The following is a 15,436-nucleotide window of genomic DNA, read 5'->3' as shown; positions in this document are numbered from 1 at the left end:
CAGTGTAATTTATTCATTTTTGCGTTGCGGTTATTAATGGGGAATTCTACGTACGATGGCCTTATTTATTTAATATAACAGTTTACTGGCAATTTTATTCGAAGTGATTAATACCATATCAGCTTTTGCGTCACAAACGTTGGGGTTTCCCTCCCATCTCTTGCAAAGAAAAAGTAAAATAGGAGGTGGGGTCAATGGTCGATACGCAAAGTTAAAATGTCAGAAGACCGATCTGACGCTTTGTTCATTGCTGGGAAAGTACGTGAAGAATTTCGAGTATTACTATACAGGGGGCGCCAACTAAAACGAAACGGAGCTGAGCTGTTTTCTCGGTCGATAAAAGAGTTATTCAAAAACGCTCGGACACGTCAATATCAGTGTGGAGGGGGAAGACTTTTTATTAGATATTTACGGTGATTGCCTTCGCCCCCCCGAGCAGGGGACGAACCACCTCTAGAATTTTAAATGGGAAGGGAGGTCAAGTGATACATCAAATTAAAGGCTTTTTGACGATACAAAAATTTCTCACCTTGAAGCGGCCGCTGACGAGTAAATCGACTATTTCGTCACGAACCAAATTTTATGCTAAAATCATGGATTTCGTTAGGTAACGATGATGTGTTTTATGAATCAAGAAATAGAAATTAAGTACTGTGATCAAATTAACATTCTTCCTTCTTATCCGTTGAAGTCAGATGCGATCTAACCATTTTTGAGGAAGAACTCAAAACGGATAAAGTTTTTCGCAATACTGAAAATAAAATCCTTATCGACACGTTTTTGGCTGAAAGTATCGAAAACATCGAATATTAAACCTGTTTAGTTCGTGAGTCAAAAGTAACTTGGTAGTTTGTCGCCTGTGTTAATTGTCAAAAATGGTTTATTCCACTGCGGAGAGAATTGAGATTATTGAATTGTTTTTCGTAAGTGGAAAATGTGCGAATCTAGCAGCCAGTGTTATTGAGACAAGCATGTAAGCCGAAAGTATGTGCTGGAATTAGTAGAGAAGTTTAGAGAAACTGGTTCAATTCTTAACGTAAAAACATATCGTAGACGCCCGGTAAGAAATGAAGCGGTGGAGATGGGGCTTTCGGGGCAAATGGTTTTAGAACCGACAACTGCTACAAGACAGTTGTCGACTTCCGTTGGAACGAGCGCAACCAGCTTTGGCAAAATTTTAAAATCATATAAATTTCACCCCTACAAAAATAAACTCGTGCAAGGAGGACGATTTTGACCGCCGACTACAGTTTTGCGAGCTCGTAAGTCAAAGAGCCACTGAAAACCACAATTTTATTTTTCACATCTGCTTTTCGGACGAAGCAAGTTTTTCTTTGAATGGCATTGTTAATGGTCGCAACTGTAGATATTGGTCGGACATTAATCCGAATATCTTCCACGAGGCGCACATGCAACACCCTCAAAAATTAAACGTTTTGCGCAGGTAGTTTTGGAGACCGCATTTATATATTTTATTCCCGGAAATCTGACTGGCGAGATTTATCTTCAGTTGCTGGAAGACTTTGCTCATCCCCCCCCCCCCCCCCCAACTAGTAGATCTTGAAGAAAATAATTCGGATTATTCAGAAAACTTCCTGACATTTCAACAAGATGGCGCACCATCGCACTGTGCTTTAGCGGTTCGACACTTTCCGAATGGCTTGCGAGGTCTTCAGATTTTACTCCGTTAGATTTTCTCTTACGGGGTCTTCTCAAGTCGAAAGTGTGTTCCGCTCGTCCAGGGACTTTGGAAATTTTGCGAGGATGCATTGTTAATGAATGCCGCCAAATCACCCCCGAAATACTCCAGAAGGTGCGACAGCGATTCGAAGCAAACTTATTTTACTGTCGGGAAGTTAACGGACAGCTTTTTGAATGATTTATTTCGAGGTGCTTTTGTGTTTTGTATTTGTAGTGTTCGCGAAGAAATAATCGATTTACTCATCGGCGGCTGTTTCAAAATAAGAAATGTTCAAAAAACCTTGAATTTGATGTATCGCTTGATTCTTCTTATTTCCTAATTTAAGTTGTTTCTATTATGTCGTTAATTACTGTATTTGCATATCGAAATCTATCACGTTCTGAAACGTCTTCGTTGAACGACGTCGCGGTTTCACTGTGCAGAACCAAGGACGATTTCGGTTCGCTCTTTTGCGTCAATCGCGAGAAATGAGAATTGCCAAAATGGTCTGCGTACCGCTGAGAGCGAAAAATCCGCAAAGTTCTATCTCTAATCCGTACCACCACTCACTCACTTTGAAACCGCATAAATTAAATACCCAACCAACTCATAATTTATTCAGTGCAGTCGAAACCACGGACCATAATAATTAATATTTATTATAAAACGCTAAAATTATATGTACATTTACAACAAATATTGTCAGTCCGAGGATTCAATATTACGATATACCTATACAACAGTTCAATTATTTTCGTATTTAAGTAACTCAATAGGTAAATCGCTGTTTAATGGATATCGATTATGTGGGGCAGATAATCGTCGATTGCTATTTTATTGCTGTACGAAGGGAACCTAAGTGATTGCTAATATGAACACGTAACAAAAATGATAATTTCCTACGATACTTAAAGTCTGAAGTTCATGCTGAACGAGAGATGACCACTCAAGTCGGACTTAATAACACATAATAATCCTACTTCATCGAAAACATAATTACCATTTCGTCTGAATTCTTTGTTTTAATTAAAGTACCGCCAGGAACTTGTTTGAACATTTTGTATAGTTTTAGTGTGCAAATATGTGAATATAGATTGTCTTGGTTTATATAAATAGATGACAAATTTTGTACAAATACGCTACTTTCGACACATATTTTTCGTAGAAAAAATTTGCCAATTTAATTAGACTTCATTGACCCAACAACAGAAAAACTTCTCGATACAAAACCTACACTATAAGCAGCTTAGTGCTCATATTGACTTCGTTCTCCATCTGAAGGAGTATTCGCCCCTCAACACAGCCCGCTCTTAAACTCGAAAAAAGTGTGTTCGGTCACCGAAACGATCACGTTCCTCTGGTCCCTGCGCCAGCTTTTAATTATCACTATTATCACTATGGCCACCGTGGCTATCACTACGAACGCTATGGCGCCTAACGCTATAGTGTTCAAATGCGCATTGAAAAAATTCGAGCCAACTGCGCAGTTTGACTCTTGCTCGTCGTTGCCCGATGGGCAATGTACTTGACCGTCGCACCAGAGTTTAGAACTGATGCAGGCACCCAATTCTGGACAACTACAAAGGAAAAGTCACGTGTCACTGGAGAACTGACGAGAACTAATGGAATCGAAATCGATTCGCGAGGTAATTTCAAATACAGGACTCACCTGTGTGGACAATCTGGTGGACGCATAGCTAAGAACGAACTGGGAAGTGCTAATGCTGGATTCTTGGATATCTCCATCCAGGTAACGGTGAAGTCGCCGGGTTCCCGTTTTAAAAACTCCACGATGAAGCTTCGGGCGTTTCTGAAAAACGTCACGAACCTAACGAATCGTATGGAAATGATTTTTTTTAAATAAATTTAGATGTCTTCACATTTTTGCATATTCGATTAGACGAGAACCTGTAGTAAACTAAAAAAAGCCGTTACGCAGCGCAAAATATTTTAACCAGAACTAACCTGTTTTGGAGCTTTTGGTAACTAAACATAGTCCATCCCTCCGAGAACAATTCCACCATGCTTTCGACCCCATTTTGATCGGGGCAAATCACGTGAAAATCTTCAGAATGACCCGCGAGATACACGACGATGCGATTCTTCTTCGGACATAGACGAGAATCTCTCCGTTCGTTCCCTTTGATCTTTAGATAAATGAAATTGCAGTCTTCTTCTGGCTCAATGATCCAAGGTTGCTCTAGACAGTACCTGTGAAAGACCGAAACAAAATTAGTTGGATAACCGTGTGTACGTTGATAGTTTAACTTGGTACCTGGTCGTCTGATTATTAGAATTCGGAGCATTATCAGTCTCCAGTAGCTCTTCTTTAATGCTGATTTCCCCACTGGAGCCCTCCAATCGTCGGCTCTTCCAAGGATCGAAGCAGTTGCTTTCGCCCGGCACGAACTCGTAGGAGGCATCAAAAAAGTAGTCGTTGTAGTCTTCAGTACTCCTCATTTTCGTCACTAAGACGCACGCGTTAAAACTCCATTTTTATGGTTCGAAATCGCTTACCGGAAAACCTGACTGTGAACTTCACCGAAGGCTTAGTGACTAAACTGAAAATCTCATCAGAAATGTTGCTGCACAAACAGTGCCTTTTGAGCTCAACGTCCGACCAAGGATACTCGGAGACCGATATGGTGGCGGTACCATCAAGTTCCGATTTCGACGTACACTCCCACCTAAAACCATCTGAATGTTACTTGTTTTTCAACGGCAAATTTCAGAATTTCAAGTTCGAACCTGTTAATCTCAGGATTAAATTCGGACTGACATTCTTTCCTTCCGAATCCCGCCTTATTGAAGGTGAGTTTCAGCTTCTGAGGCTCTACACTCTCGAACTGGTAGAGACATGTCAGGTCTCGCTGGCCCCCACGCCCATATAAAAACGTGATCTTAGGGGAGGAGAACCTGCCTTTGGGCTCCGTGAACAACCGATCGCATCCATTTTTGTTCATCTGCAAACCGTCCTGCGAGAAGTCCACGAATTCGTAGTGCAAACTGAATTGTACTGGATACAAGACAGTGCCGTACTTAATGGAGTGAGTGATGGTCAAGTCCGAGCCTGTACTCACGTAGCTTTCAGCCAAGCTACGGCAAAGATGATTCATTCAGTGTGCGAAGGTGAGGATTCGCAGCACGGGGGTGGCGTAAACGTTAATAGATTTAAACGTTAACTATTCCTTAAGATTTCTTACGAGTCGTCCGACTTTTTACTGTTCGGCTGCATTTCTTTCATCCAACCGAGTCCGTATCGATTACCGTTTACGAGATGTTTGGCCGGAGCTGGACAAACATCGTTGGTTCTACCCAGATCGCGTCATTGGGGCTTACCTGCAGGGCCTGGTCAATCTAGAAGAATTAGACAAAAGGGCGTGGTCGCATAATTTGGGCTTGTCTTCCTTGCAGAATTGGCCAATCAGCTGGACAGAATTCCGCGTTTTAATATCGCCATCCCAAATTTGCAGCTGAACGTCGCAACCTCCTGAATTGTAGTCGTTGATTTTTTCGTTGTTTACGTGATATTTGAGGAACGATATCCATATGATATCTTTAGGTTGTCCCCTGGATTTCGATTATTTTCTAAATGTCGAGACGATGTCGGAGACTACAGTCTTACCTCAGGTGGTAATGGCAGCTGCTGTTGGCCGGTAGGGAGTGTATGGGGCTTTGCAGGAGCCCTTTGATGTTGTCGAAGGGCGTCAGAAGGAATTCGCATTTCTTTCCCGGTTCCACGTAGGTGGGGGATTGTTTTTCGACGTAAAGAATCTAAATCGTAATAAGTGTTTCTATTACTGAAATAGACCCCCTTAATCAAACAGCAAAATGCTCATAATTCAAATAGGATCCAGTCCTACGTTCCCATTTAGCATAATTGCTTTTTGTTTGTCAAACAAAAGCGAAGTTAACAATAATTTCCCATAATGGCCCTATTTAATAATACACGAGGCTTACTTGTACTTCGAGCTCGACGCCGGGCAAGTAGGAGAGCGGCAAAGGATGAAAGGGATTCCCAAAGGGCGAAGTGTGGAACTTTAAAAGCAACTCCGAACCGCTGCTTATGATTTCTGGAATATTTTCCCCGCTGCACAAATGGGCCAACGACGTCGCCGAAGAACTCCAACCGTCGAAGACTTCGATGTAATCTTGCACCATGTTACAGTGATCCCAAATTCTGTAACGGCCAACACTCAAACAATAAAATATGAACTACATTATTCTGCAAGCTCTCCAATAAACAGTTTCTCCTAAAATCCCCTTTAAACAAGTTTGACGCTTATTAGACTGCCTGTCTGGGGCTCGAGAGTACCCGAAGCACGTCTGTAGCCCTTTATTAATAAACCATGTGTCAGTTAAGTTGAATATGCAAATTCTCTTTCGGCTTGATAAGGTGTACGTCTGCGGGGCGTCGGAGATTGGGAGTTTGATATGCGAACGCGTTTCAGGAATATTATTCCCGTCGATGTTCTAATAGGTGAGAAGATTAGGGGGTTCCGTGATTCACTTAACTTGACAGCTGGTTGACGGGGAATGTATTTTGCAAATTCATCACGACGAGAATTCAAACCAGCCCTTTTATGTGGCAACAAACGAAAATTTCACCCTTGAAATGGGGCCCATCTCCCGACGTCGCCATATTTCCACGTCTGCCCTTCTGCTTCTTTTCCCGCCGCTTTTACCTTCCCATCCTAATCAGATTACACTGAAAAAGACGGATCGCACCTGCTGCAGAGACGGCGATATTTTTCATAATTACCGAGCCCTGACTGCAGCCATTTGTGTCATTTTTCAGCTTAACTTTCTAGAACATTAATCAACTTTAGTACTCGTATATGCGGTGAAACAACGGACGTGTTTTATTTTCCAAATGTCACATAGAATTAGTGTGAAATTGCCTTTATTGATAGCGTACAGGGGAACCAGTGGCGCACTTCCCTGGTAAACAATTCGGCCACCGGCGAAGGCTTACCTCAGCATTTTGTCGGCGTTGTCGAATTTCGGGACATTTTCGCGGTTGTAGTGGTAGCTGGACTGTCTGATCGCGATGAGGACGTGTTTGTCGGGGGGCACGTTCTTTTCCCTAATCTTGTAATGGCAGGTGATGTTTCTCGGGTAGATTCCGGGATAGTTGGGCGACTGGATGCGGCAATTTCTCCTGGAGCAGCCTAAAAAGACGTTCGAGGTGTTAAATTGCTTAGAATCGGTCACGATTAAGTCAGATCTTGTGTGGCGAAGTGACTGTTGCGGAAAATAAGTTTTCTATTCAATTATGTATGTACGTTTAACGTTCGGTCGGACTGTGCGGTGAAAATATACAGGGCGTCCCAGGTCGAAGTGCAAATATTTTAAACGTGGTTTCTACCGTTAACTACTAACGAACGCGCGTTCTGCAAAAAATCTCCGAGAGACGAAAAAGTTTCTAAATGCAAGTTACGTAATCGAGTAACGTAATCGCTCGATCGAAATATTTAACGGTTAAATAAATACGGGCCCCTACGTTCATGGTCCGGCCCTTATGTCTACGTTATGGCAGAGCCGCACGTTTGATTTTTTTACTTGTGAATTGCAACCGTCGAAAGATGTTCGCACACCAAATCTCGTAACAATCCGTTGAAGGGCTCTTCCAACATAAATCATTTTGTCCAAATGGGGCTCCGCACTCGGAGAGCCCTAGAACTTAAACGACAGACCTTTGGGCAAAAAGTAAAAATAAGTGTTTTTTAATTTCATTGGTAGAAACCGTGGTTGAAATATTTGCACTTCGATCTGGGACACCCTGTACGAAAGTGTTTCATTCGGAAACGAATTGTGGAATCGGTCGGGTTTTCTCGTTTTACCTTCCGAAAATTTTAATTCGGTAGGGACTCTGTCCCGGTGCTTTTTTTTCCAGTCGGGACGCTCCAAGATCGCCTTCTGATAGTCTCTTCTCTATTTCATTATTCATAAACGTGTCCCATTCGCCATCTTTATCGCTGAACTTCCTGGACGCGTATCATACCTCATCAACAATTTTACTGCCGATGAGAAAACAACGAGACTTGCTTCTTTGTCGTCATCAAAGCTTCAAGTACCATCAGCTCCCGCGTAATTTTCTCGAGAAACATGCATGTTCCAGAAACAGCTTACGTTGCACGTTGTTTCCAACTTAATCGGGTCATACAACATCAAAACGTATTTGCATCGTAAATAAATTATGCGCCATCTTTCTTAAGCAGTGTTATTTTAGGAGGCAAACACGACACCGTTTTCAGTAATAAATGCACACTGTGTGCAGGTGAAACGTCTCTATCCGGGATAGCTCGCCATGGAAAAGTTACCGTTCGGTTTGTACATTGCAATAAATTATGAATTATACTGTAAAATTTTCCCTCATAAAAGAGTAAAATGAAGGGAATTAGAATGTTCGTTACCAGCTTGGTTATCGGATGTTTCCTCGAAATTGAGTTATGCAATTAGAAAGGGACCGTTTCGTAGTTGATTCATTAGGTCATTGTAAATTCATTGTAAAACTTCAATGTAAATTGTGGAATTCTGGCCTGCAATAAAGCGTTGCACGTATACAGGGTGTCAAAAAAAGAATGGTAAATATTTAAAGAGGTAATGGTACGGACCAAAACGAGTAAAAAAGTCGTAGTAAACTTGGGTTCGCGAAATAACGATTTCGGAGATGCGGAAAGTTTTTTCCTTTAAGACTTATTTATTTACAAACGAACAAAAATTATTCTTATTTTTTACCAAATTTTTCATATTGCAAAAACTTGCATTTTCTTATCGCGATGTGAACATCAACCATCTGATTGTTGTCTGTGTACAAGTTTTCATTTGCTACGGCCGTTTACTCTAACACAGAATCAACCGACGCGCATTTCATGTGTGGTCGTGCTGACGGTAGTGCCACCAAAGGGCGACGTCTTCGCGCTGAAGCTTATCCAAATCGCCAGATTCCTTCACATAGTATGTTTGGAACAATTCATCAAAGATGGCGTGATAATCGGTTCGTCGAACAAACGATGCTATGTTATCCGGAAGATCGAGGTCAGCATCTACTCCTAAAGTAGAAGCACGGATAGAGCACGGTCCAGGGACGAGGACGCGAGCGATATCGGCTGCGGTAGGAATTAGAGTTTCGCTTGTTTGGAGAATCCTCCACGAGGAGCTGCTTCATCCATACCATGTACGACGAGTACAGGCCTTTAATCCACTTGATCATCGAGCACGTTTAGTTGTTTTCCCGCTGGTATCTACGCAGCGATGCCGGAAACCCTCGTTTTCTCGCCAACTTTTTTTTACTGACGAGGCCGGATTCGCCCGAAATAGAGTTGTTAATATTCACAATGCACATATTCGGGTCGATGAAAATCCCCATGCTCCAATGGAATCTGGACATCAGACACGTTTTTCGTTAAACATTTGGATGGGTGTTGCAGGCGACAGGTCCCGTCTTTCTGCCAAACCGACTAACAGGCGTTGCTCACTTGAACCTTCTGCAAAACACTATGGGCGATCTTTTCGACGACGTTCCTTTGGACCGAAGGCAACAAGTGCGGTTTCACCGCGATGGTGCTCCAGCTCATTTTTCGATTGCCGCTAGAGAACATTTAGACCAAACTTTTCCACGTAGACGGGTAGGAAGGGGCGGGACCTGTATTGTGGCCTGCAAGATCGCTCGATTTAAATCGTCTAGATTTCTTTTTTTTTTTTTTGGGGGGGGGGGGATATTTGAAAACGTTTGTCAATGGTACTCCTATAAATATCCTCGAGGAGCTGCAGCTACAGGTTAATCAAGAACGCCAACAAATCCGAGCCAACGAGGGGGTCTTAGAAGGGGTTCGAATATCCTTCGGATGACGATGTGGGGCCTGCTTGGAAACGGAAGGAGGGCACTTCGAACACCTTATGTAACTGTATTTTTTGCTTTTGTTAGAGGTTTTTATTGTTATTTGTAGAAAATAAACATGCATTAAGTAATCAGAAATAAGTCTTTCAAAGAAGAATAACCTTCCGTATCTCCGAAACCGTTGCTTTGCGGACCCGTGTATACTAAGACTTTTTTCCTTATTTTGGTCCGTACTATTACGTCTTTAAGTATTTTACGATCTTTTTTTAAAGCACTGTATTTACGTGCATTTGACAAATTCTTCATCGAGAATTGCAGTCCTTGGATTCTGTGCTCGTTCCAGGCCCCATCTTCTGATTATCTCTGCGTCGAACGATACGTGCGAACTTGACACGTTTCTTTCCTTTCCCACAGAGTATCCCCGCCCGAGTGTCGTAAACCCGAATTTTAGTCACACACATGAATTTTCGGTTTTATCTGGTATTCGTTGACCTTTAACGACGCTATTTAACCGAAAATAAAGTTTGGCCCTTAACACTCCCGAAACGAATAAATATATACCGTTTCGTCGATATTTTTCCTTTAAGCCCCTCGCAGCTTTACGAGGGTATTAAATTTTATCCGGTTGTCTACACAGTTAATCCAGCCATTCGTACCAAGCCAAGGGATCCCTGAGGAATCTTTATTCTCCACCACTTGCAGGACTAAGATAATATTTCACATATGTAAAACATTCATCTTCATGCAACATACAGTGTTTTAACTCCCCTATGACAACTAGACGTAAAGTCGAGAGGATCATACAAAATGATACATTGTTAAGCCTTACTCGAAAACCACGTGTATTCTATGAATAACGAAAACGTGGACTTTAGCACAGGAGGTCGTAAAATGATACTTCGAGGCAAATATGGCTCATTGTTTATTTATAGGGCAGACTTAAGGTACGCTCCAGTTTCGGGGCCGTCAGGCGACGGCGCATCGTCATTAATTTTTGGCAAGAGCAAAGGCATTGAAAATGACGAAAAAGTTCCGTTTTCTTTTAGAACTCTTATGGCGTCACCGCACTGCTCAATGTACGCGTGCACATACGTACATGCGTACGTGCGTAGTTTTCTTTCGTTCGTTCGTTCAGTATGTGAAGAACCGAAATTCCCTAAAGGTCCGCGAGTTTCCTCGGACTAATAAGCAACTAACACCCATAAAACAGGCAAACTTATCTAATCCGCTGCTTCAAGAGGAAGTTTTGTTAGAGCTGGCACTATAAACTAGACGTTATATACATAATAAACAGCATTTTTACCTTCGAACAAGCGGTCGCAATAACTTCCGACGCTGAGTTTGCCCCTGTAGGTCCTCTGGGTTTGGTTTCCGTAACGGAGTCTGGCGTCCGACAATTTCAGAAACTTGTAGGAAACTTTGAATTCGAAACTGTAGCCGGAACTTTGCTGGAGGAAAATTAGAAAAAAACTAATAAAGCATGTCAAAAGTAGTGTCTGGGGATTTGCTCGAGCATCACTCGTGAAAGTATGTCTAACCCCTCTGTTCGGGGAAGCTGGCAAACAGGTAGGAAGCGTGAAAACGTACAGGTAGCAACTAAATGGGTGTCACATCGGTTTTTCGCTACCTCGTCTTTGCATTTTCGAGAAACAGCATCTCTCGTGAGAAAATTGAAACGCGAACAATTGATTCTTTAGGATAACGTTTGGAACAGCGAAATCATTGGCCTTCCTTAGGACTATTCGGAGCCAGGGCACTTCATGCCAACTGGCAACTTCCAGATTTTCGGTGTTGTTCGATGAGATTTAAATTTCAAAAAATATAAAACTTTACGGAACAAGAGCTAAAATGTTGACAAATCGGATTGTTGTTAATCTTTCAATGCCTGTTCTGCGGTGATTTACTATGAGAAACTCAAAAAAAAAAATAATAAATAAATAAAAAATGTCCGATCACTACTGGAAAGTAAATTAGAGCGGCTTTCGTATGCAGGGTGTCCGGAAATAAGAGGTAAACATTTCAGGGGGTTACTCTACGACAAAAAATCGGCAGGAATTTACGTTTAGACCCAAAGAGAGAGAGAGAGAGAGAGAGAGAGTATTTTGAGATGTTTGATTGTGTGTGTCGATGAGAGAACTATGCTTTTTCAATTCATGTAGTCAAAATGCAAGAAAAGTTAGGGCCCAAAATGCCCTAATCCGGCTCTATTTAACACACGTCGAAGAAAGATTTTTAAATTTCGTTTCAATTCTCTAATTTACCGTAAGAATCTGAGTTAACAATCAAAATTTCATCACTTCGACCGTTTCGAATATATCGATAAAAAAAAAACATTTTTAGAGATCACTTTTTAAGAGGGCCTAGCTCCCTTACGGTCCATTTTCCGACCACCGTTTACGTGAGGCTTCCCGCCTATTTTTCGTCGTACAGTCACCCCGTGAAATATTTACCTCTAATTTCCGGACACCCCGTACGTAGCGGAGCGACTGCGGGTGAATTTTTTAAATTCGTTTTAATTGTTTATTTCTTCTGTCGATCGGAATAAAACCGGAACCCGATGTTAGAAACGTTCCTGTCTCTCTGGAAAGCCATATTCACCTCATAAACCTTGGCCAAACCAATAGAACTAGAAATTTTTACCATTTTATTGCCCGGCTATGCCACGGATTTGGGACAAAATTGAATTTTAAAAAATATTTCCTCCTTTCGGTGCTTAGCGCCGCCATTACGGTTTGCCTCGCCGGGCTAGTAAACTTTTTATTGAAATGCCCGCATCGTAAACGTAAAAATTTCTTTTCTATTTCGATTTTATCCTTTTATTTCTCTGCCAACAGATTTCCTTGTCCGACGGCAATAGTTGCCAACAGTCGGAATTTTTGCCTTAATGTGCCGCAAAATGAGGCAATTTAAAACTGCATCGTCCGATTTGCACAGCAAAATCGACTCGAAACCGACATTGTCACCCGAAAAACTAACGTCGGGAACGGAACTTTTAAATCAAAGTTTTGCTGCCTGTTCTATAAAGTTTCCAAACCGAAAGCTTAGAAGCTTAGAACTTTAATGAGATTTAACTTGTTTTCTTTTCTATGGAATAAAGTTGCCGAACGGAACGGCAGGAATGATTATTTATTTCTCGGCCACTTATCTAAGTAATAATTTGTTTTGTCGGTATCGACGGATTCGGCTGTGTGGAATATTTTCATTATAAATGAGACCTCGAACTAATCTAGGAGTACCCTCAGTAACAACGGAATCCGATATAAAGCTTTAATTATTATTCGATTATATCGCATAAAGGATGGGTCCGTCCTCGTTGAAACGGGCCTCCAGAATGGAAGTATGCTGTCATAGAACGAAACGGTTCTTGCACAGGACCGTGGATCACACAATAACATGCGAATTACCTGCTGCGGAATTTTGTCCAGGGCCAAAGTAATATTAATACTGAAGGTTTCACTATAATACACAGTATAGCCCCACGCACTTCCGCACCATTTGCCCCCGGATCCAATCCGGTTGGCCTCTTTTATGGAAATGTATCCCTCTGGACATCCCACCAATGTGAAGGACTCGAAAGTGCCGATGGCGAACGATTCGAAGGAAACCTGAAATGGAAAATCGGATCAAGCTAATTTTCCTCCGAAATATCGCATCTAAGAACGTTTTAAAGCGACCTTTAGGTACGGGACGAACAAAAATTTAGGAGACCTTTTTTGTTTTTTTGTTTTTTTTTTTTTTTAATAAAAAGAATTAGAATTGAGAAAACGATTTTTATTTTTTGAAAAAGCAGCGGCGTAACATATTTTTCGCAAAAAATAATCGAGGTCGTGGCCTGGGGGGCGCCCCTGCTCGCACTCAAGAATTCGTTTTTCCCTTTAAAGATGCGTTCCTACACCTAACTTACGCCCGCCAAGTTTGATGAAAATATTTAATGCAGGTCGGGACTTACTTAAAAAAAAAATATATATATATAGCAAATTTTAACACCCTGTATTTCAGATAGAAACCTAAACTTTTTTCTCAAAATCACTCGTAGAGTTACCCCTTAGATTTATGATACATACTATTCTGAAAGACCCTGTATAAAAAAGAACTATTTCCCCCGCATTCTCCAATTAGAAGTACCAAGTCAACTTCCTCTTGTGAGGAATAATTTGTCGCTTTTAGTTCGCGAACTAACATCGAACACATGTTGATTATTAGAAGAGTCATCGCAGTCCGGTGTTTTTGTTTTCGTAGCCATGGAAACGAATCCAAGGCACACCCTGACAGTGCTTCGCTTTGTGTCACGTTGCTGTTTAAAATGAAATAAAACCGCGTTTTACGAGAACCGGTTAAGGACAGGTACGGGACACATTGGCATCCCTTGAAGGGGCATTGAATGGTGATTCAAACGAACCCACAAAGACGTCTACGTTCCGTTTGAAATAAGCGACACATTGTAAATCATAAGTGAGTGAGATGTAGTCAATATTTTTGCTCACCCTGTACGTCGAATTTCGACTCGAAGAAGCATCTGCATCATTGAGACTTACCGGTCAGAAAACGGCAATTAACCAGTTCATTTCACGCAGAAAAAAAGCGTTTCCTTGACCCTTGCATTTTGTACATTTCGTTCAATTCCTCAATGAGCATTTGCTTCAGACCTATTGAGCGTTACGCGACTTCTACCGCTTTCCTCTTTCAATTTCAAATATTAAAAAAATGTAGGGTGTTAGATTTAAAAAAAAACTTACTTTTTTTTGCGCACCTTGTATGAGTGACCGCATTCTCAAAACGCGCCCTGTAAGGTCGTACACGTAAGCGTAAAAACAATTCGTCATCGAAACCGCTGGCAGAGCCGTAATCGTCCGCGGCGCTCTGATCGGACCACCCCGTATTCGAAAAAATGATCGCTGGTCTCGTGCCGAGATTAACTTTGTAGATGGCGAAACACGAGCGTTGTCGAAGGCACTTATTCGCACTTAATATCGCTGGAATTCGCAGATGAAGTTGCATCGATGTCAGTTAAGGAAATTGAATCGCTCCGAGGGTCATTAATCGGAGTGGGGACGAAATTATGTCACCTCCCACCTCACGGAAAATTCCCTAATTTTATAGAGAACGCCGAGTGAAGAATCGGTCGAATGCAAATCGGCTCCTCGCTCAAAGACACCGGGAGCCCCGGCATTTTCCTCGCAATTAAGAATCGAAGCTGGACTGATTTAAGGTTATACGTGAACCGCCGAATTTTAATAAATTTCGTCAGCGTTCGCTCGGAGCAACACCGAAAATATAAAATTCCCCTCCGAAATCGCTCTATAATTCCAAGTTGGAATCTTGAATTTGTTATCGTCGAAATAAATGTAAAATTACCGAAATTAAAAGGTAATCACGTAGTGGAGGCACGTTACGGCATTACAAGACGTGACCGGAATGCACTCTTCATCCAAGACGCCATCCTTTTAAATTTCCAGCAAACTTAAATGTTATGCACCTTATCTCGAGGCAGGTAGTTTAAAGTTCTTTCGTCGAGGTAACCGGAAGTCTATTCAGTCGATGGAGCTCACGGCCATGATAATGGAGTTTGAATTTTATGAATAGTATAAAATAGACTGGCACATCCGGAGCGCGATTCCCTCATTATCGAGATTATTATCCAACGCCAGACCTAAGCCAGGAAAGCTAATAAACAATTTAGTCAAATTAGCTAAAACTTCCAACTTTATGAAGTTCAGCGGCGCGAGATGAAATTAATATTAATTAGGAAACTTAATATTCGCTAAATTATGTGGCCAAAGGCGTAAAGTTCGGGCACTAAACAAATTAAACTCTTAAAATCCCTTAGCCGTTTCAGCTAATGGGCTTAATCGAAGCTTTATTAACTAAGCCGGGTAAACTTTTGGCTTGTCGAATTCCTTGTTTTGTTTATT

General features: G+C 41.6%; 1 protein-coding gene across 4 annotated transcripts in view; it reads right to left on the bottom strand.

The window, feature by feature from the left end:
• Positions 1-46: 46 nt before the first annotated feature.
• Positions 47-15,436, bottom strand: part of LOC136339970 (uncharacterized) — a 46,581-nt gene continuing 31,191 nt past the window's right edge. For 3 of the 4 annotated variants that reach the window (XM_066283631.1, XM_066283633.1, XM_066283632.1), the window contains 12 exons: positions 12,929-13,129; positions 10,828-10,972; positions 6,657-6,852; positions 5,642-5,861; positions 5,307-5,455; positions 5,021-5,251; positions 4,430-4,777; positions 4,199-4,368; positions 3,957-4,149; positions 3,647-3,892; positions 3,351-3,491; positions 1,552-3,258 (listed from right to left, as the gene is read on the bottom strand). In XM_066283631.1, coding sequence (XP_066139728.1) covers positions 2,976-3,258; positions 3,351-3,491; positions 3,647-3,892; positions 3,957-4,149; positions 4,199-4,368; positions 4,430-4,777; positions 5,021-5,251; positions 5,307-5,455; positions 5,642-5,861; positions 6,657-6,852; positions 10,828-10,972; positions 12,929-13,129 — 2,523 coding nt within the window. In that variant the 3' untranslated portion in view covers positions 1,552-2,975. Of the gene's footprint in view, positions 160-1,551; positions 3,259-3,350; positions 3,492-3,646; positions 3,893-3,956; positions 4,150-4,198; positions 4,369-4,429; positions 4,778-5,020; positions 5,252-5,306; positions 5,456-5,641; positions 5,862-6,656; positions 6,853-10,827; positions 10,973-12,928; positions 13,130-15,436 lie in introns of those variants that run through there. The other variant, XR_010732232.1, reaches the window with a different exon arrangement.

Source organism: Euwallacea fornicatus, chromosome 7 (genome assembly GCF_040115645.1).
Source record: "Euwallacea fornicatus isolate EFF26 chromosome 7, ASM4011564v1, whole genome shotgun sequence".
NCBI lineage: Eukaryota > Metazoa > Arthropoda > Insecta > Coleoptera > Curculionidae > Euwallacea > Euwallacea fornicatus.
This window is presented reverse-complemented; position numbering and strand designations above follow the sequence as displayed.